Below are 23716 nucleotides of genomic sequence, written 5' to 3' on the forward strand. Positions count from 1 at the left end.
ACAAAGAAATGATCTATATTTGAGATGATGGATATGTTAATCACCCTGATTTGATCATTACACATTATATACATATATCAATATATCACACTATACTTTATAACTATGTACAGTTATCATGTGTCGACTAAAAAGAAAAAAGTTTCAGATGCTCTACAATCCCAAACTCAAATCCAAAATGCTCTAAAATCTGAAACTTTTTTCTTGGATGCTCAACCTGTATTTCATTCCAGGGAGGCAAAGGAACAGGCAAAGAGTTAGTATATTTAACCCATTAGTAACTTGCTCCTATTTAAGTTTATTCACAGATGAACATGTCCATATAGTCATATGATAGTTTTAATTCCTTAAATAGAGTTAAGGAATCCAAGAAGGCCATTTAAAAAATGAAAAGGAAAAATAATGACCATTAAACAACTCCCTGATTTTATAGCCAACCAAAGCAGGAAGATAGAGTTATGGGTAGTTCATGGCAGTGCACAGCCTGCTCTACTGTACTGCAGTTACACCTTGTTCCTCTGGGCCTCAGGAAACTGCTCTGTCTGACTACCTCATGGCAAGCCATCACTATGGCACTGCCATTAGCACAAAAGGGTATTTACAGTCAAGTAAAGACACGTGGACAAGGCTACAATCCTTAAGATCAAAGAATCAATATTTAAAGCACAAAATGCTTTTGAATTTTTATGTGAGAAAAAGACATGGCAAATGAAACAGGATTAAAGGGCATCCTTTTTTAACATTATAAAATATTTAAATATACAGAAATGTAGAAAAATGGTACCATATATACCCACTCAACACTTTGCCATTTGTTTCATTATTTAAGTTTATTAGCTAAGCCATTTTAAAGTTACACATGATAGTTCACTTCCAAATCACTCAATGTGCATATCCACTACACCACTGTAACTAACAAATCTAAAATGACTCATCTCATACCTAATCAATTTTCTCCAACCTAATTCGAATTACCTGTGAATTATTTCTTTGTTCAGTTTGCCTTCCACCTCTAGAAAATGTCTGATTTTTTTCCATCCAAGGTTTTTTCTGAGTTGCCTGGCAAGTTACATTGGACCAATTTACACCACCTATAACAAATGAAATTTTAAATTATAATTTACTTATAAAAGATAGGAAAACCTAAATTGACCTGCCTTCACATAATGAAATTCAGTCACTAGAAATGTAATAGTGAAAATTTTTCTATAAACCTTTTTTTTTTTTTTTGAGACAGTGTTTCACTCTTCTTGCCCAGGCTGGAGTGCAGTGGCGAGATCTTGGCTCACTGCAACCTCCGCCTCCCGGGTTCAAGCAATTCTCCTGCCTCAGCCTCCCAAGTAGCTGGGATTACAGGCGCTCACCACCACCTCCAGCTAACTTTTTTGTATTTTTAGTAGAGATTGGGTTTCATCATGTTGGCCAGGCTGGTCTCGAACTCCTGACCTCAGGTGATCCACCCACCTTGGCCTCCCAAAGTTCTGGGATTAGGGGCGTGAGCCACCTCACCCGGCCCTATAAACTTCTAAGCAGTACTACAGCTCTTAGTAATGCAAGTGTCCTCTTACAGAATATCTCCAGCTGGCATTTTCTCAAGCTGATCAGCAAAACTGTACTTTCAAATTACCTTGAATCTCTGGAAGACTTCTAAGTTTTTTTTGCAGTACCAGCAAGCCTCATGCTTAAAAGGAAAACTCTGATATGGACAAAGTAGAAAGTATAGCAAAAACACAATGCAGAAAACAAGTACCTGCACACATAGATGATTCCACATGCTAAAAAAAGAAACAAAAAGACAATTATACTCTACTTGAGAACCAACATTATGTACTTTGCTAAATGTTTTATAATTTATCCTAGTGTGAAGCATGCATATCACAATATTATCATACTTCTTCATAAATGAATATTTTTATTAATAAAATACAAAATACATTTGTAACTATCCTATTACTACAGGAATTGTTAATGAAAACAGATACTTAAGCTTTAGCAGAGGACGCAAAATAATAATACTGATATCAATGACCAATAAAGAAATCAAGACGATGTCACATACATTCATGGTCCCGGAATCAGGATTTCTCAAAGCCCCTGCTGCAGGCTGGTTGTTGCTGTGTTTGGGACTGCAGTAACCACTATCACTGTCAATGTCGGCTTCACTAGCCCCCTGCTCACTAGAAGATTCAGCAGCCGGGTGGGATGCTCTTCTTCTCCTGCCCTTGGACTTCCAGAGCATTGTTGCAGTGGTCTCTGAGAGAGACTTGTTAGCGATATCTGATGGGAAATCTACAAAGGCAAGGAAAGTTTGACAATTCTTTGTGATGAACAAACTGATAAATTCTCATTAAATCATCATCAAGATTGTAAGAAAATAGATACCAAACTTCATAAATGAAGAAATAGGTGACAACTTTTTGAAAAGGTCATTAAAAGGTAAGATGTTCCTGGTAAGCTGGTTTATAATGTTTTTTGTTTCTCTTGAGGCAGGGTCTCAGTCTGTTTTCCAGGCTGGAGGGCAGTGGCGCAATCTTGGCTCACTGCAACCTTTGCCTCCCAGGCTCAAGCAATCCTTCTACCTCAGCCTCCCAAGTAGCTGGTACTACAGGCACGCACCACCACCACACCGGGGTTATTTTTTGTAGAGACAGGGTTTTGCCATGTTGCCCAGGCTGGTCTCAAACTTCTGAGCTCAAGTGATCCACCCGACTTGACCTCCCAAAATGCTGGGATTACAGGCATGAGCTACCTCGCCCATCCTATATGTTTTTATTATGAAAATAGAATAAAATATATCACTAAAATACTAAAACCATCATCAACCATTTAGGAAAGAGAATATCGTCAATCTTTTGAAGGTTGCTGCGTGCTCCCCTCCACTACTATACCGTTTTCTTACCCAGAGCTTACCATCTATTCTGAATTCTGTGCATATCATTCCCTCACTTTTCTTTATAGATTTACCATGGATTTCTGTATTTCTAAAACCCAAATCATATAATTTTCCAGTTTCTAACTTTATTTTAAAACGCCACTTTGTCCATGTGACTTTTCACCCCTCCCACACCTCAACACTGGCTTTCAGATTCTGGTGCATGTGATATAATTCATTAATGCCACTGGAATCTAGAATGCCTTTACATGAATATACCACAGTGTACGTATCCTTTGTACCACTGATGAGACACCTGAGTTGTTTTGGACTTTTGCTACTAAGAACAATAGTACTGTTGACATTGATACACACACATATGAATGTGTATATATGCATATGTAAGTTTCTCTAAGGTAAATACTGCCAGAACTTAGGGGATGCACATATCCAACTTTACCTGATGCCAAATCATTTTCAAAGGTACTTAATAGACAGTTATACTTCAACAGTAGTATATACCCCCAATGATCCATATATTCATTAAATACATTATCATCCAGACTGTACCTAATCTGTTGATTATAAAATGGTGGCTCATTGTGGGTTTTAATTTGTATGTACCTGCTTAATAATAAGGCTGATCTTTTTTTGTTTGTTTGTTTTTTGCCTTTAGCCACAAGTGTTTTCCCTTCTGAGAAATTTTTATTAATATTATTTTTGAATTATCTGACTTCTGCCATTTTTCTACTGAGTTGTATTTCTTATTTACTTCACAAATTATAATTGTAGCAAGACATTCCAAAAAAACAAAAAACAAGACTTTCTTTGAACAAACTACAAGTTTTCCTTTTTCCACATTTCTGCCCACTCATAATTTTTATACAACACTGATAGAATTTTCAGTTGTGCTCTGCTTAATATGATGTCATGTTATGACAAGTCATCATAATTATAAGATGACTCCATATTATTCCACTGAGTGGGTGTCCTGTACTTAGAGTAGTATCCAAGCAGGACTTGTTACCTGCTACTAGTGGACACTATGAAAGCTTCAGTACTTTTGCTGCACTGCTGCAATATGCATCTTTAATCAAATACCCCCTCTCTTTCTAGGGGGAGGCTCCATTTGGATACATTCATAGGAATGAGATGACTGGGTCCAAAGAAAAATTCCCATATTCCCACAAAATTGTTTAGCCTGCTAGCACAGTGTTCCACGGGCCCCAAGGACAGGGTGGGATCATTCTCTTATTAATTCATATTAATTCTTCATATATCTCATACTAATCCTTTGTCAGTTATATACATGGTAAAAGTCTTTTCCAAGTTGGGGATTATTCTTTCACTTACTTTTAATAAGTAGAAATTCTTAATTTTAGAAATAGTTCCTTCCCTGCAGTCATAAAGTTATCTGCCTATATTTCTTCTACCATTGGGTTTCCCTAAGTCCTTAATCAATCTGAAATAGATCTGCATGGGGCATAAATCAGTAATGCTATCTCTGTCATCTTCCATATACACGTTTTCATACACATGTGGGGTCTGTTTCTGGGCTCTCTGTTCTGTTCCTGGGCTCTCTGTTCTGTTCAACTTTTGTATACTGCATTGACAAAATAAACCTATAGGAATTAAGATGGCTTTATAAGTTTCCATATCTAGAGGAAAAGTTCTTTTCCAGGGATGTCTTGGGTCTTCTGAGACCACTGTTCCTTTATTTTAGAATTAGTTTATCAAGTTTCCCCAAAATTACTTTGAACACGATATTTAGGTTTTTTCTTAATGTCCCATAATAAAGACTTATCATTTTCTTTTTTTTTTTTTTTTCCTTTTGAGAGTCTTTCTCGATTGCCAGGCTGGAGTGCAGTGATGGGATCTCAGCTCACTGCAACCTCCGCCTCCCAGGTTCAAGTGATTCTCCTACCTCAGCCTCCCAGATAGCTAGACTACAGGCACGTGCCACCACACAGAGCTGATTTTTATATTTTTTAGTAGAGATGGGGTTTCACCATACTGGCCAGGGTGGTCTCGAACTCCCGGCCTCAAGTGATCTGTCTGCCTCGGCCTCCCAAAATGCTGGGATTACAGGCATGAGCCACCACGCCCAGCCTAGTCTTACCATTTTCTGCCTATACATCCCATATGTCTTCTCTAAGATTTCTAGACTCTCTTTTTCAGTGTTATTGTTAATGACATCTTTTTTTTTAAATTTTGTGGGTGGCAAACTGAAATGCAATTAACTTTTGTATATTATATTAGATCCAGCCATCTTATTAAACTTTTATTAAATAATGAGCTTGTGTTCAAATGTAAAAATCTGTTACAAATGGAAAGACATTCCTAATAAACTATAATATTTCATTCTATCTCTGATTGATACCAATTAATCCTCAGAAATTAAAAACTTAACTGAAGAATAAAAATACTGATAGAATTAAAATCCTCGGATTTGAAAACTAAAAACAAAAATACTAATAGGATGTATAATATATAATATTCTATTCAAATTTCACCTTCATCTTTTCATTTTCTAATTCCTATGCCTTAGAAAGAATGTCTTTGTGGTTAAAATAATAAGCAACGTAAAGAAGTAAGGATATTTTAAAGCCTTCCCAGGGTTAAAAGCACATAGAAATGGGTCACTATGACTAGAGACAACCAAACCAGAAAACCTCGTAATATACTACATTATGATTCTTTCCCATAGTCTGTTAATCTCAAAGCTTCATGCCTTTATGCTTTAACCACACAATGACTGTACCATCAGCAAGACTTTTTAAACTGATTTTCAGATCCTTTCTCTGCTCCTAATGGATCTAAGCAACCGTAAAAAGATATATAGATCTCCAAAAGAAAGGGTATAATCTAAATGAAAAAAGTATAAGCCATCTTATTCATTTCAACTCAGACTTCATTTGAATGGAGGCTGTACAGAGATAAAAAAGCTAATTGTGCCTTTGAACAGATCTTGGCCTTGGATCACAAACAAAGATTTTTTACTAGTGTCAGTGACTATCGGTGAGAGGAGATAAACATCTACTCTGCAGATAGTTTCTGTACTGAGATCAAAGATACAAACTGAAATTTCATAATATAAACTATAAAAAATAACACGTAAGAATATTAATTCTTGTCTATTACCAAGTGAAAGCTTTTTTATTTAATGCCTATACAGTCCTCTAAAAATTTTTGACAAAATGATATTTGACTAGTTCAAAATTTGTACTTGTTTAACATGATATACATGACACACATAGGTTTGGTTCAGATCTATGCTAAAATATGGCATAGAAAACTTCCTAAGTTCTTTCTACAAAGATATACAGGATATTAGGATGTTTCATAAAGGGCTTTAATCTAGTTATAAAAACATGTACAATTTTAATTTTAACCAAAATGAGTTTTTCAAATTTCTATAGTATCTGCAAAATTCCATCTCTGGTTTCTGAACTGCTCCATTATTACAAAAGGAAAGGACATCTTAAACCCGCCCAAAATTGTACATAAGGCCAGCAAGCAAATTGAAAGAACATAAAGGACATAGATTGCTTTATCCTTCCTAGAGAATTTCACAAAGTGGCAGGACAAATGAAAGGATGAAAGTCTACAATTCTGACAAGTGGTTCAGACCACAATTATAAAGTGAATGAATGAAAACAGATAAAAATCAGTGATGCACATCTAAGAACCCTTGCCTTACCAGTTTGCTGTGAAGCATCTACCAGAAGCACAATTTTTGATCGACTATCAGGACCTGCTGCATTTGTTTCTTTCTGAGTAGCTACATTTTTCACCAGCGGCCTTTTGCTTTTTATGTGCTGTTGTAAAAGCTGTTGCTGATTTAAAAACAAACAAACAAACAAAAAACACACAACTATTCAATGTACTAAACATCATAAAATACACATCTAAAATAAACATTATAAAATACACATCCTAAGTGTATATTCAAAATTCTTGGCTTCCATGAGGAAACAGTATTAGGATTTCATGAAATACCTGCAGCAAAGCATAATAGGCTAAATAATGTATTATACACATATATATACACTTTTTCAAATAACAATTAACACAAGTATGATTAATAAATGAATTCATTTTTAACTGCTACTTGTATTTTTTATTTTCTCAGTCAAAAAATAATTAATAGCAGGGGTATAATAATGTCATATAAGGGGTTGTAAATTTCTTTAAAAGGGTAGTAACTTATCCCAAAGTAAATTTTAGTTTCAGAAAAGCAATGACATGAAAAATGGTTTCTGCTTCAGCGTTCAAAAAGAAAATATAAAAAAGCTGATCCTGGCAGGGCACAGTGGTTTACACCTATAATCCCAAACTCCTGGGCTCCTAGGCTGAAAGATCACTTGAGGTCAGGAGTTCGGGACCAGCCTGGGCAACATAGAGACCCCCGATCGCTACAAAAAAAAAAACAACAAAAAACAAACAAACAAACAAAAAAAAACAACAAAGGCATCGGTAGTCTTAGCTACCCAGGAAGCTAAGGCAGGAGGATCACTTGAGCCCAGGAGTTTGAGATTGCAGTGAGCAATGATTGCTCCACTGTACTCCAGCCGGGCTGACACAGCAAGACCCTGTCAATCAATCAATCAATATTAATAAACTGATCTCTTCCTTTACTTTTCAAAATGTAAGTATTCATCACTTAATAGCAACTTACACAATAGAACTCTGAATTTATTTAACTTCTTGAACGTCCTAAATTGAAGTGCTGGGAATGTATTCTAAGAAATCATGTTCCTTAAACATCTGTAAATTATATACTACTATCTTATTTCCAACACTTTTTTTTCATTCTGAGTTCCTGAAAGGATATTTCTTGACCATGAATGTTTCCATGAACAAAAACTAAAAGCTTTTTAAAGCAATCTCTGCTGCTTGTATTTCAATTTTTAGAAATTATATGAGGAGGCAGCAAAGACTTCATTGAAGAAGTTGGGCTAATGGAATCTAGGGAAAGTATCAACTCCTTGATGATGTACTCATAAGATATGTCTAAGATGTCCCTCTTCTATCAGCTCAAAAGTGCCAACTAGAAGCACGTTCTTTCTTCCCATTAGCTTTGACAATAAGGCTTCAACTGTAAAATAGCCTTTTAAGTTAAAAAGTTAACTAAAATTAAACCTTAATTCTCTTGTGATTCAAAGCCTTCATTTTTCTTTCTTTTTTTTTTTTTAACTTAGTCAAGAGGCTGGTACTGAATAAGTGGTTTCACATATTTATCTTTCATTTTCTTCAGTCCTAGGAGACCCTTGCTCATATAAAAGTAAAGTACCTCTTAAATAACAAAGTGCTATTCCTACTAAAAATTCACAGATTAGAAACAATAAAGTTGAAGGGATCTAATGAACCACAAATGTTCTTTTCCATAATGTCTCCAGCTAACTTTTGAAGATTGAAAGTGTATCTTTTGGGTTTTTGTTTTTTTTTTTTGAGACAGGGTGTCACTCTGTCACCTAGGCTGGAGTGTAGTGGTGCTATCTCAGTTCACTGCAGTCTTGATCTCCGGGACTCAAGTGATCTTCCCACCTCAGCCCCCAAGTAGCTGGAGCTACAGGCATGCACTAACATACCCAGCTAATTTTTGTATTTTTGGTAGAGATGGGGTTTCGCATGTTGCCCAGACTGGTCTCAAACTCCTGGGCTCAAGTGACTAGCCTGCCTCGGCCTCCCAAAGTTCTGGGATTATAGGTGTGCGCCACTGTACCTGGCCCATTGAAATATCTTGAAGTGCATTAGCCATTCAACACAGCTAGCACAAGATACACACTAATCACTTACGAATGTTAGTGTCACCAAGCAATTTTTATCACTAAACTTATTTGTAAATATTTCTGCCTTATGTTATGTAAAACGCTCTAAAGGAATGTGAAAATGATTGTAAATCATATCACAATTAAGAATGAGGAACAAACAACACAAAGAAAATTATTTTAAGAATTACATACCCTTTACCATTTTACAATAGTGAACAATATGTTTTACAGTAAATTCAGCATTAATGGTCAATCAACCCAAGTAGCAAATTACTTATACTAATATAAGTAATATCAAATTTAAAAGCCAATCAAGACCAGACACTTACTTTTGGGACCACTGATCCTCTGTTACTGTTTCTGCTTCGATGGCTGGACAATGGGAAGACCTGTCCAAGCTGACTTGGACGCTCAGTGCATTCTGTGGTGATAGCATTTACAGTATTTGCAGCCTGAAAGGTGTTGGAGTAAGGTGTAGGAAAAGGATGATAGAAACCCATAACCTGGGCACATGGTGCTGGCATCAGCTGATAATACGTATACTCTGTAGAAACAGGTGGCTGAGCAGATATAATGGGGTAGGCAAAGTATGGTCCAGTAGGGTTTGGATTGGGTTGTTGCCATCGTATATCATTGTTATATAAAGGAAACTGTCTGCAAAACAAAATCAAAGAAGAACAAATCTATTGACAAGTCTAAAAATACCACTAAAGCAAAATCTCTTAACTTATACTAATAAAAGACAAAACAGTACAGAACAGTGGCTTCATGATAATTTTGGGAAAGGAGAGAAAACTATCATCATCTTATAAATTTCTTTGCTATAGAGATCATTATGTACATGCAGTAACAATGTAAATGACAGTATAAATTAACCCAACCTGATGGTTTTACAGTATTCCACATACCAGCATTGTCTGTAACTCTGCCTTCAAATTCCTCAAGATATTTCTGCCTAAAAGTTAAACACCTAACTAATGTATCTACCAACAATGGCAGTCCAAAGTTCCCATCCAAGGTACACAATTGTGACAGCCTTCTGTAAAGAACAGAGTAAAGTGAACATTGTGTAAGGTGATCTTTACATAGGGTGATTTAATTCCTCATTTTCAGCTCAATCCCAGAGCCTCCTACTCCTCCTCTCATACTCCCCTAATCACTTGGCCAAGTCCAAGTGATTTTTCCTGGCTCCCCTCCCGGCAATAGAAGCAGGCTCTGGGTCCAAGGGAAGGAAAAGAGGCAAATCTGCCCACTGACATCTTCAGCAGCGGAGCTTCTTCTAATGCAGTTCATATAAAACACTAGCAGAATTCTTCCTGTCCCAGCAGCCCCTCGCCAAATCAATATGGGGTCCTAGGGACTAGGGAGTTGAAGCAGAGGGCTTTTCCTCATTACTCCCATGACAAAGCAAAACAGTAAAATGTTCACGGCCATATTCCTAAAAATATTTTTTAAATAATCTGTTGGCCGGTTTACTCATGAATGCACAAAGATTATTTGGTAAACCAAGAAAATCAATTAAGTTTATCATACTGTATACTTGGCCATTTTTTCAAATAGAAAAAAAGTATTATTAAATTTAGTTTCATGAATCAGTTTGCACATTATCCAATATAGGCAAAGATATTTAATATCATGCTAACTTCAATTGAAAATGATTCCTTAGTTTCTACTATTTGTCTAACCCTCAAGACTCTTGATTAAGAGCCTCAGAATATTTACTTGAACACTTAATATTTGAGTAGTTTAATGGCCTTATATACCATACATCCACAATTTCTCAAAGAATGTGCACTGGCACACTAATGTGCAACAGTGGTTTATAGATGGGTGGAAATATTGATTGACTCAGCCCTCAGGAATGACAGAACCTATAGCCAGTTACCAGCTGCCTCATCCATTTATAGTCCTAGAAAAACGAAATTTTCTGTGTGACATAACTTGAAAAAGGCTGAAAGTACTTTTATACAGCAATAAAATAAACTATACCAATGAAGTGCTAATCACTCAGACAGTCTAAGCAGGGTTAGAATGGCTATCACGACTATCATAAGTAACACCCTAACCACTAGGTTACACATGACCCAACTGCGGGCAATTTTGCTAAATCATCCTGTAACTATAGCACGGACATAAATTTAAACTAAAATCTAAGTCTAGAAATACTAATATATGCTAACCATGACAGCTTCAAAGTTAAGGACTATTGCTTGGTATTTTCTTTTACACCAGAGACTGTCTTGGCAACTATGAGATTAGACGTTCAATCTCAAAAAAAAAAAGTTTTTGTTCACCTCTGAATATTTTATTTCTCCCTTTGAGCTGACTTACTTCAAATAAATTTCAATGACTTACTGAAGGAGACATAGCCTAAGAATTCAATTTTCTCTTAGAAAAAATGAGAAACTAATCCATATTAACAATTTCCAAATTTCAGTATTGTTTTATTTACTCCTCTTAATAGAGAAATGGTTAAAGTCTAAAAGTTGCAAAAGAAAAATATTAAGTGCACTTTGCCAGCTTTTATAGCCACCCCCACAAAAAAGAAAATAAAAATAAACAAATTACCTATTGGACTGGTTTTCCTGCACAAATGGGTAACAAGTAATCAGGTAGCTGGGAATTGGAGTTGGTTCTACACCAGAAACACTTCCATTATCATTTGGGAGAGCCATAGGGATCATAAATGTATCAGGACTCTTCTTCTGGGGAATAAATGGCTCTACCTCAGCTGACAGCTTGACATTCTTCAAAGAGAAAGTAGAATACATTAATAACAAATGAGCAAGCAACTTCCTACAAATTCAAAATTTAACAACAGAAGAGTCAGTCCTTATAAACGGTAATTAGGTCTCTTCTCAGCATTCATAAAACATCCAAAAGGAAGAGCAATGTCAATTTTAAAATAACTGAATAATGATCAAGTTATTTAGACAAAGCCATCAAATAAGGAAAATAAACCAAATGTTACATTTCAATGTAATTAAAGCTGTTAAAACAGTCAAGAGAACACAGAAGTTATACCCCAAGGTCTAAAAATAAAGTTGGTAGTAAGAGATGTAGCTCTTCAGACAAAACAATGTGTTTTTACCTCATTTTGTTGGGGGAAAAAATTGAACAAAATTATGAAGGATAATATTACTCTATATTTGTTTCAATAGTCTTAAAAGTTGTCTATTTCTGTTCACTTCTGGAAATTAGATCAGTATCATTAAAAGAAAAATGTCTAAGATTAAAAAATTCTTAACATTAGGAAGAAAAAATGTGCACAGTTAAACTGGGGAAAATATGAGTACTTCAGTTTCCCAGTACACATGTGAGTAAACAAAAGTAATCCAAGATATGTAATCCATTTTAGTTTGCTTTGTCTCTTTTCTTACAAGAAATCTATAGAGATTTAAAAGACATAAAAAAAAACCTGTAGTATTTAGGGATGCACATATGGGCAACAAAACTATAAAGAAATGTAAATAAAATCCATAAGTCAGGATAGGAATTATTCTTAGCAAAGAGAGTTGTGATTAAGAGGAATCTGGAGAGCTTCCAGGGTGCCTGGCAAAGTTTTATATCCTAACCAGGATAAAATTTACAAGGTGTTTGTCCTGTAACAATTCATCAAGCTGTACATTGGTTTTATGCAGTTTCTATATGTTATAGTTAACAACAAATTTAACATTTTAAATTATTTTTTGAAATCGTTAAGTACATTCTGTAAAAAATCATATAAATATTATAATATCAAATGATATGAAACATGTTTTAATGAAACCAGTAAGTGAAATGCAAGCTAATGTTTCTAACTACTGTAAAAAATTACCTTAAAAGCCATGGTCCTAGCCAGAACTTTTCCCCAACAAACCCACTAGGGTGATATTTATTAGAGGCTCCCACCAAAACATAGTTGTAAGAATAAATTTCATGTTTCTCACAAAAGCAGCTAGTAAGGAATCCAAGTAAAAAATCTGAAGACGAGATATGCTCATTTGTTTCAGAAAAATTAAGTTCTCTAAAAAGTTCATTGTAAATATTCATAAATGCTTGTTAAAAGGAAAGGGGCGGGGATGGTAAAATCTGAACTGTCCAGCAGTATTAATTCAGTATCCTTCCTCCCTACCTGATTTGAGGTTTACATTTGTACTATTAACCAAATCAGAAGTAGATATACTCTAATAATAATACAAATATTAGTGAACTGAAGTTGGTTTCTTAAAGATTAACATAAGAGGCAAAAATATCTTCAAACTCTAATGATACAAGCTAGTAATTTTCACTCTGTGATATTCATTAGAACCCAAACTCACTTATATAGGACACAATATATCAAAACAATAAATATTTCCCCAATTAGGAAAAAGAAAAGCCGACTTACAGCAATAATGCAAAGATAATGGAAGCTTGCTTTATACAGTTCACACATACATGCATAAGAAAAGAAACTGAAATAACGGTTTAACTGCACTAAAAATGTAATTTTTAGGATTTCTTTTTTTTTTTTTAGACAGGGTCTCGCTCTGTCACGGGGTGGAGGTGGGGGTGGGGTGCAGTGGTGTGATCATGGCTCATTGCAGCCTCAATCTCCTGGACTCAAGTGATCCTCCCACCTCAGCCTCCCAAGTAGTTAGGACTACAGGCGCACATCACCATACGCAGCAAACTTTTTAATGCAGAGATGGGGTTTTGCCACGTTTCCCAGACTGGTCTTGAACTCCTGGGCTCAAGTGATCCTCCCACCTCAGCCTCCCAAAGTGCTGGGATTACAGGCATGAGCCTGGCCAGGATTTCTTTTAAAGAAACAAAAAGTTCTTTACAACATATGAGAACTCACTGAGCAGTTTTATAAATCTGAGCTAGTAGACATTTTTTTCAGCAAGGTATATGGGTACATCAAATTATCAGTCTTAACCATACTAATATAATTATAAATAAATAATTTTAAAACAACACTTTTTCTGACCTCTCCCCCCAAAAAATATCAACTCACAAATTACTTTGATAGCAATAAGTTCAAATTCTTGCTCAGGTCAAAAGTTGCAAAAAATTTTTACACCCCACTTCATTTGTACTTTATAGAAAGTTTTATAAACTTTGGCAACCTGTTTAAAAGGTATTATGTATAATTCAAAACTAATGTCTGCACATATACACAGTATGTGCCTTTATTAAAGTTTGTATTGGTTTCTATTCTAAGTGCAATTCTAGTTATCAGAGTTCAACAATAAAACTCACAAACACTAAAATGATCCTTTGTTTTTAGCACACACAAAAAAAAGAGAGAGAGAGAAGCTGCTATAGTCAACAGCTGCACAAACAGAAGATGTCACTAGTAGGAACAGACTGGCAAACTTTCTCCTATAGCTACAACTCTGTATGGTTTCAAAAACTGTTTATTGTGACTTTGAGGCCTTCAGTAATATACATCAAAATGCAGCATCTGTTGTTCTCAGGACTGAAAAGGAGTGTTAAGATCCCAAACTATTCTTAAAAGTCCACATAATAAAGCCCATAAAATTAACATGTTAAATAAATAAATTCTGGCAGTATTTTAATTATATTAGTATAGAAATAAAAAAAAAAAAGCCTTGCACAGTGAACAACAAAATGTATGAAAAAACTAGACTAGACATATTATAGAACGTTATTCCTCAGTTTGAATTTCTGTGTTTAGTCTCTCTACTTTTGCCAAGATCTATTTTTTAGGAATAAGAACTTTCATAGCAGGGAGTTGTCTTCATAAAGGAAATAAATATGGAATAAATGTAAACTACACTTAACAAAGTCTAATCATTCTTGTATTATTTGCTTCACAAAAAAGCAGGGCTATCTACATAGCAAAACTATCTTCATCTTTCAGAAATTATTTCAGAATTTTCCAAATTAATGAAAAAAATCATAGTCCCAGAATCATCTTTGTAAAAATATTTAAGCAGTTTCATGTTCACTTTTTATTTTGTGTATATTAAGGCAAATGTCTATAAACAAAATGCCTTTGATGTAAATAATCTAGAAAGCTCAAGACTCTGTCAGAGTATGAAACAAAAATGTTATTTAAGAGTTTATTAGACAAATGTATTCAGATCATTGAGAGCCTATAAAATTCAACAAACGTGCATTTAGCATACATTCCGGAAAGAGCACTGTGCTGGACTGGGTTAGGGAAAATAGGCAAACATTACCACAAAGCACACGTCGGCAGAGAATGTACACTAAATTCCTCAGAGATGGAACCTCCAGATGAATGCAAATAATTTTCCCAGATTAAGCAATAAAAAACTGACACCCACTTAAAATCAAAACTGAAGTTGGAACATAACGAGATACTCTCCCACAGTGAAACTCCAGAGTATGTACCACACACCCACAGAAAAAACATGACCATGGAAACCCTCCATATTCTTTCTATGTTAAGGTAAAAATAGAATATCTCAAACTTTAAGATATTTTACATCTCATGGCAAAAGATAAAATAAATGTCCTCTGAAGGGAAAAATGATGAATGCTTAAGAGATAACTACTAGCTGTGCTGTTTTTTTGATTAAAATGCCAAAACAAAACACAGTACTTACATGTGTAAGTTTCACAGACTCCCGACAATAATGAGGAAGAAAAATCAAAGCATTTAACGTAGATTCTGCCCATACTGGGCAGAGTGCTTTGCTACCCATACTTTTCCTTTTTAAAAAACAGACCAAATCTAATATTTTTTAAATCTGATGGTTACTTTTTTTAAAAACCAGCTTTCTAGATTTAATATTAGTTTCTGAATTATCTACTACTTTGTTTTTAACTTATTATTTTCTCTTTTGATTTGATGGAGTTTCCCCTCTAACTTCTTGCCTTGGATGCTTAATTTTCATTCTCCTTGTAAACTGTTTAACAATGAAGGCATTTATGACTATGCATTTGCCTCAGAGTATAGCTTCAGCCACATTCCATAGGTTTTTTGTTTGTTTGTTTTAGAGATGGGGTCCCACTATGTTGTCCAGGCTGGAGTACAGTGGATATTCACAGGCGTGATCTCACTGCTGATCAGCACCAGAGTTTCTACATGCTTCATTTCTGACCTGGGCCAGTTCACCCTTCCTTAGGCAACCTGGAGTTTCCCCACTCCAGGGAGGTTATCATATTGATGCTGAACTTAGTGCAGATACCTGATCCACATAGCACACTACAGTCCAGAACACCTAGCTAGGGTCAAGCGATGCCCCTGCCTTAGCCTCCTTAGCAGCTGGGACTACAGGTGTACACCACCATGCTGGGCCCCATAGGTTTTTCATATGTGGTATTTTATTATTAACACATTTTTAATAACCTATCATATTATTTTTTATTCTTTTTTGACCTAAGAGCTTGAAAATGTCTTTTTGGCCAGGTGCAGTGGCTCATGCCTGTAATCCCAGCACTTTGGGAGGCCGATGTGGGTGGATCACCTGAGGTCAGAAGTTTGAGACCAGCCTGGCCAACATGGTGAAACCCCGTCTCTACTAAAAATACAAAAATTAGCTGAGTGTGGTGGTGCACACCTGCAATCCCAGCTTCGGGAGGCTGAGGCAGGAGAACTGCTTGAACTGGGAAGGCGAGGTTGTAGTGAGCTGAGACAGTACCATTGCACTCCAGCCTGGGCGACAGAGTGAGACTCTGTCTCAAAAAGAAAAAACAGAAAATGTCTTTTTAAATTTCCAAATGCTATTTCCCTAAATGTATATATTAATACTTTCTTTTTATTATGAACATATTATTTTTTAAATCTGGTAAGACAGGTCATTTACTTATATCTTTACGTAAGGGCCAACTATACGTATTACTGAATAATAAACATTTAAAATAACTTATTTAGAATACATTTCATTTGGAGTACTGACATTATTTAAAGTTTATAAATTACTTAAAGGAAACAATGAAAAGCTAGACAATTTTCTATCCTTATTGATAAAAAGCATGTTGCATGAAATCATATGTTTCATTAGTTTTTCCAAAAATTAAAGACATTAATAACTAGTAATTTTATAAATTCTTTTAAAAGAACTATCTAATGCTAATATACTAAAAATTAAGCCAACATTTAAATTATTTGTGATAACAGAAAAGAGACTGTTAACCTCAAGTGTTCTGTCACTTCTAAGCCCATTATTTTTAAAAATCTCAATAAATTTCCTAAAAATAGAAACAGTAAGCCTTTATAAGCAAAATGAACTCCATGATTTATTCTTCATATCTCATAATGCAATTTTTTTTTAGGGGAAAAAATGCATTATATACCAAGCAACACATATTCTTAGAACATTTAACTCTGGCAGTTAAAATTAAGCTAGCTATTTTGATTAAATACAGAGAATACTCTATAAAAAGTGCTGAAAGAGGATACTCCTGAGATTTTCTTCTAGATGTAACATTCTTTCAAATAATCATTACTGCAATTAAGATTATCCATCTAGCACTGTATTCCCAGTAACTTACTTTTTACAATCTTGATCAGCACACATACAATTTACCTTTTTTATAAAAGATTTTATATATTAAAAAAAGGTAATTCACAAGAACAAGAACATGAATGCCTTCAGGCAAAAACAAGTTTTTTTTTTTAAAGTTACACTTGTAAAGTACACAAGGATTTAATTAGGTTAAGATAAAATGCAGAAAGTCTATATTAAGTACTACTTTTTAAAAACCAAACTTCTCTGAATTGCTAACTACTACAATACTATAATGAGTAAGTTTTAATGCTGTAGGCATCTAGAGAAATTCTGAGTATGTCAACACTGGTCTAAAGGGAAAAAAACATTCTGTGAGGAAAAATGTAAATTGACACATATTACATATACTTTTCAATGACTTTAATCTACCTAAATTCACTTCAATAGTAGAAACACAGAAGTATAATCCAAATATACTGGAAAAGCCATTACATGACTCTATGGTATAAAGAATCAAGAATTCCACAAAATTGAGAAGTCTCAGTTCCCAATCTACTATTAAGTTAATGGTTCTTAGCCGTCCTTTGAGAATACGATGAAAATAATGGATTCTTGCCCTAGAAAAAGGCATATAAAGAAGCATACTCCTTCCAGGTCATTCATGGACCCCTGCATTAACTGCCTATCGCATAAACGAGGTGAAGACATCACTTTTCTATATATATTTTCTGAGTGTATAGGGGAGTGGAGGATTTTCAAATTATTCTTTCATTTAGGGTTAGGCTGGGGAAGAGTGAAGAGGTATTGGAAGAAAAAAAAGTCAACAGAAAACCTTCTTCCATGTTTTTTTCCTAGTTCTTAAATTTGTACAAGGTTTTAATAAGTCGTGGACTTTGGAAAGATGTGGGATGAAAGAGGAAAAGGCTCTCTAGTTTAAATAATTTGCTCACAGCACTTGCTGCTAGGATAATCACAAACAGCTATGCTAAAAATTACCATCTAAATAGTTAATTATATTTCCTCTAGGATAAAAGGAACTCTAAGTATACATAAGGTAGCATTACTGGTTTTAGTCCTGGCATCCTAGTGAAGGAACAAAATGTTGAACCCTTTCATTAGTAACACACATACAAGGAAATGATTCAAGGAAAATTCGTATTCATTTGTCAGGCTTTGAAATCTCAGGTATTTATGATAGATACCTTCAAAAATGTTTTTAAATTAAACTAGATATAGGCTGTATACAGAATACTTCTGGGTCACATAAATGCCTACGTGTATTTGCCAAGAGACTCCATATCAATTTCTCTTTGGTAATTCCATGTATTGTTTTATAAAACTCATTTGTGTCTTCAGAGTTATATTCACATAAAGCTTTTTTTTTAAAAAAATAAGTCTTTTGTAAAAACAAGTATACACAACTACGAAGCTGTGCTTTGCCTGCTAAGAGTCTGATTTCAAAATACAAACCGGCTTCAACTACATATAGACACATACAGGAATTTGGGAAATCTTATCACATTAATTCAGGTGCTAGTTATCCAACTGTAAAATTAATAGGCAGAAATTACTAGCCTCTCTTCTTCCGTCATCTAGTCATCAATGGGCAAGGCCTTCGAAGAAGGGAATAGAGAGTGAATAAACTTGGACTTCAAATTAAGTCGTTTCGCAGAGATCTTAAGAGTGGAAAATACTGGAGGGGAAACTATTGTTTTCGATTACTTTTAACACTGTTATTATCCCTGCCTGCTACCACCTACTAGCATGGATAATCAGGAATCTGATGCAAATAAAAACAAAACAGAACACTAATAGGACTACTTTGTGAATATGAAAACGGGTTCGAAAATAAGCTTATGCTTTACACCCTTAAAACAGAAGCTGGCTTTAAAAAAAAAAACCCCCACGAATTACAATTCTTTGCAAAATAACTGGATAAAAGGACAAGGGGAAATCGTAGTATCGTTTCTTAAAAGAAACACCTCCGTAAAACCACTGCAAAAACAATGCTTCGCTCCATTGAACACAGATCTAAAAGGCCCGTGACTCCCCTTCATCTGTAGTTACCACACATTCTCTTAGTCTTTCTGGGTGAGAAGCCTTCAAACGCCTTTCCACCTTGAAAACACATTCCAGAGCTGAAGGGAATGGGGGAAGCGGGGAGACTGCTGGAAGTTATAAGCCCTCCTCCCAGGAGAGCAGGGACAACTTGGAGCCTTCTGACCCCTTCACCAAGCCGGGGAGAAGCGGCAACGGCGAGCCCTCCGCCTGGGAAGTAATCAGGGTTGGAAAAGCCCCCAAGTCCCAGGCAGCAGCTGGAACAATGAAGGAGAGCCGGGAGCTGCCAGGCTCCCAGGTGAAGGGGTCTGCGATCGCAGGACCGGCCCCCGGTCCTCACGTTCGGAGACCTGGGCCTGGCCTGTGAGGAAGCGGCGACCCCAACCCCCGGCTCGGCGGGCCCAGCCCAAACCCGCGTACCTGCTCTGTGGGGGCTCGGTCCATGATGCCTGCAGCCGCAAGGGGCCCGCGCTAGTCGGTGTAAACAGCGCCTCGGGCCGCTTTCTCCATGGCCCCCCGCTCGGGTCCAGACTGGGTTCCGGACCTCCGCCCCTATCTGGCTGGCCGCGACACCGATTCGGCTACGCCACTGGTTGAGGAGGCGGCTCCAGCTCCGGGAGATGGAGGAGGCGGTGGCAGCTTCGGGGAGGGATCATCTGGGACGGAAGCCGAGGAGGGCCCGAATGGGCTGGAGGCGTAGTTAGAAATGGAGGCGCACGGAAGGAAAAGGAGTGGGGGAGGAGGCAGAGAGGGGCAGTGGGCGGAGTGACAGCAAATGGCCTCAGCAAGGATAGGAGGAACCCGGCCTGGCCTGGAGGCTAAGGCCAGGTGGAGGCGCCCAGGAGCAGGTGCCCCGAACCACACGCCACCCCTGCGACTGTTAAACGAGAAGTGTCAGACCACTTGGGACCCAGGTCTCCCGGGACCTCAAAGACCTCTTCAGGATCTGAAACCACCTCTTAGTGATGTTGGAAAAGCTTTCATCTGCCCACCGTACATCTGCTCCTTCCTTATGTTACGCAAATAAAGGGAGTCATGACTAGAAAGGAATGAGAATATTCTGAAAATAATGGAGTCTTGCCCTAGAAAAATGCATATGTAAAACGCATACACAGAATGACTGGAAGAGGCCCGCTAGGAAGCTCTCCACAAATATTTATTGATGAGTTAATTCATTATCCAGGTTCATGCCCACCTCTAGGCTCACATCCAGGCTGACCTCGCCCATCTCAGAACTCCTAATTTTATGCAGGATCTGTATAACACCACCCAACGGGTAATTATTTTATCTTCAGATCCTTAGCTCCTTAAGGGCAGAGATTGTCTTGAAACTGGGCACTACCGTTAGCATGGCAAATTTCTTCTGGGCATCTCCTTAGACACACCCTCCAACACCCACACCCTCCGTGAAGATTCAACCAACCGCGGATAGAAATATTTTGGGGAAAAAAGAAATAACAAGTATAACAATAAAATACAAGTAATACAGTTTAACAACTGCTTATACAGCATTTACATTGTATTAGGTATTATAAGTAATCTAGAGATGAGATTTAAAGTATATGGGAGGATGTGCATGGATTATATGCAAATACTACACCATTTTATATAAGGATCTTTAGCACCCATGGATTTTGGTATCAGCAGGGATCCCGGAGCCAATATCCCCCTGGGATACTTAGGGACAACTGTATAAGCTAAATTACACTTAAGTGAAGGAAGAGTTGAGGTGGCTGCTGTTTGGGGCACTTGTGTGGAGATTCACAGCCAGGAATGGGAAAGAGATTTTAAGAAATTTGCTTTGTCATGCTTCAGGAGATATCAGTAAAGACTAATTGCCTTTTTAATTAGTCTAGGTTATTAGTCTTGTTATTAGACTCCAATATGAGGCTTGTTATGTGAAGGCCCCTTGCTGTACTTATGTTGATACAGGTTGGGTATCTCTAATTGGAAACTATGAAATCCCAAACCCTCCTGAATCCCAAATGTTCCAAAATTAGAAACTTTCTGAGCACAAACATGACATTTAAGGATAATTTTCATTGGAACATTTCAGATTTTGGACTTTCAGATTAGAGATGCCCAACCAGTAAGTATAATGCAAATCTTCCAAAATCCAAAATCTGAAACACTTATGGTTTCAAGTATGTCAGATAAGGGACATTCAACCTGTATTATATATTGGCCTGCTGAAAGGAGCTATATTGTGTCAGTGAGACTTATATCAAGGCTGGCAATAGAAACATCTTGAAAGGAGAAACATTTATATTTACACATTTATATTTACATTTAAATATATTTATTTAATTTTAGTAAATTTTCTGCCTCCTCAAATTTAATATAAATGCATGTGTATTTGAACTGCAAATGTATGTAACATTTGTACATATATGTGCAATTAACGTAATGTTAGGTCCCTAGTGCCTATCACACACCTAACTGTGATTCAATGAATGCTGAATGAATTTAGGGTTGGTTGCTCAGAAAAACTAAGTTATTTATAAGGAGTAGTTATGTAAACTAACAGATGACCGTCCTCCTTCACGATTGAAAGATAAAATAACTCTGAATTTTCAGATTGTCTTCCTACTGGTGGTCTATAGCCATAATATACCCTCATCCGAGTAAAAAGATAATAGCAATGCACTCATAAAAATACTATAGTACTTTTGCTTTTCTTCCTTCTTCTGAGGAATGATCTGAGGAAATTTAAATATAGGATTCCCAAGGATCTTTCCACATTATAGAATTTTTATGACTGTAAAATTGTTTTCATTAAGAATCTTCTATGTACAAGACATTCATTAAAATTATAAGAACAGAATCATAAGAATTATGAGAACAGAAATGTCACAATGCCCTTCTCATTTAATGTAATCTTTAAAAAGATGGCAATAGCTAGTAGATAAAAAATTAAAATCTATGAAAAAAAGTAAGGCATTTTAAAAATACTACATTTTACAGATGATATAAATGAATGCAAATTATTTTATTCACCAATAAATATTTAATGTGCAGGGTACTATGCTAAATACTAGAGGTACAGCAGTTTATGAGACACCTTGAGGGCTGAGACCATGTTTGTCTTGTGGGCAAGACATGCATAGAAGAAGTCTTTATGAGATGAGTGTAATGAAAAAGTAAGTACAATAGGTGCTACCATGGTAAGGGATGGAAGGTCAGGGAAGGCGTATTTGAGTAAATAGCATCTACAAAAAGACCTGAAGGGTGAGTAGGAGTTATGATCAGTAAAGGAGAAGAAGTAGGAAAATTGTTTCAAGAAGAGGAAATGGCACATGTTAGCATTCTGAGGAAAGAGAAAATTCAGCCTTTAGTACTCACACAAGCTCATCCCTTGGGATGAGGGTTCAGAATGTGAGGGATAATCCAATAGATGAAGGCCTCTGAGAAGCTCGGAGGGGATAGGATACAAATACCAGGGGCAAGAAATAGGCCTTTGATGGGAGTAGGGGCATGTTATCTACTGTAACAGAAGAAAGGAAGAAAAGATCAATATGGCTACAGATTATATACATTTATAAGTTGGGTGCCAAAAGTTGAGGGAATGCCTAATGGCTTCTGTTTTCTCAGTGATGTAGGAGGCAAGGTTACCTGCTGACAATAAAGAGAGGTGGAGTTGTGGTGACTAGGCACTTGTCAAAATTCAGCAAACATATAGTTAAGTTATGTACATGTCATTATATGTACATTTTTATCTCAAAAGAAAAAACTATAACCAAATATTGAATTCTAGCTTTAACAAACGCATACACCTATGTAATTCAAATCTCTATCAAAACATAGAATGTCACCATTACCTCCAGTGACATTGAAAACTTCTCTACTTATATCAAATGCTTGTCTTATACATTGTTGTTATTCTTACTACCTATACCAAAGCCTAGCATGCAGCAGGTGCTCCACAAATATTTATTGAATAAATGAACTGTAATATTATATTAAATCAGGATTCTTTCATCCGGGGTTGGGGTTTTGTTAGGCATGTGCATTTTATTGAAGGAGCAGGATTCACTAGGGTGCAAGTAGAATTATTATTTATTGTCCTGTACCTTCAAATTCTCTGAAGACTATTTCTTTTTCTGCCTTGGATGAAATCTCATGAAGGTCACACAAACTTTATTCCACGTCAAAACTTCTCCTTTTCCCCAGCTCAGTCCTGCTTCAAGCTGGAAGCCTGCAGTGAAGGACGCGGCTTGGTCCACTTCAGTTTTGTTTTCTACATTTTATATCTCCACCTCCTCTACCTTAAACACTCTGATTAGGCTTTTAGATTTCTCCAGGTTTGGACTGTGAGGGGGAGGATGGCAGAGCTTCTCAGATGTTTAATTACTACTTTCCTGCATGTTTACATGCAGCAAAGTCATCTCAGAGCAATCACTTATGACCCTAGCCCTCAGCCCTTGGGCTTCTGAGGGTTTAAATATCAGCTTGATCAATTTGGGGAACAGCAAGCCAGCCTTATTTGCTGGATTCCCTTTTAAAATGGCTTTAGGCAGAATTCCTGGGATCCCATCAATCCCTGGGATCATTTTGCTACACTTGATTTATCATGTAACTATCCATCCCTCCATCCCTTTATC

General features: G+C 36.4%; 1 protein-coding gene across 2 annotated transcripts in view; it reads right to left on the reverse strand.

Annotated features, from left to right (window-relative positions):
• Positions 1-20022, reverse strand: part of SECISBP2L (SECIS binding protein 2 like) — a 57612-nt gene extending 37590 nt beyond the window's left edge. Inside the window, exons 1-7 of one of the 2 annotated variants that reach the window (XM_002825425.5) lie at positions 19536-20022; positions 11215-11393; positions 8976-9300; positions 6573-6708; positions 2060-2289; positions 1751-1775; positions 976-1091 (exon numbers count right to left, since the gene is read on the reverse strand). In XM_002825425.5, the coding sequence (XP_002825471.1) occupies positions 976-1091; positions 1751-1775; positions 2060-2289; positions 6573-6708; positions 8976-9300; positions 11215-11393; positions 19536-19559 (1035 nt within the window). In that variant the 5' untranslated portion in view covers positions 19560-20022. The remainder of the gene's footprint in view (positions 1-975; positions 1092-1750; positions 1776-2059; positions 2290-6572; positions 6709-8975; positions 9301-11214; positions 11394-19535) is intronic. The other variant, XM_009249819.4, reaches the window with a different exon arrangement.
• Positions 20023-23716: the final 3694 nt, after the last annotated feature.

This window comes from Pongo abelii, chromosome 16 (genome assembly GCF_028885655.2).
Source record: "Pongo abelii isolate AG06213 chromosome 16, NHGRI_mPonAbe1-v2.0_pri, whole genome shotgun sequence".
Lineage (NCBI taxonomy): Eukaryota > Metazoa > Chordata > Mammalia > Primates > Hominidae > Pongo > Pongo abelii.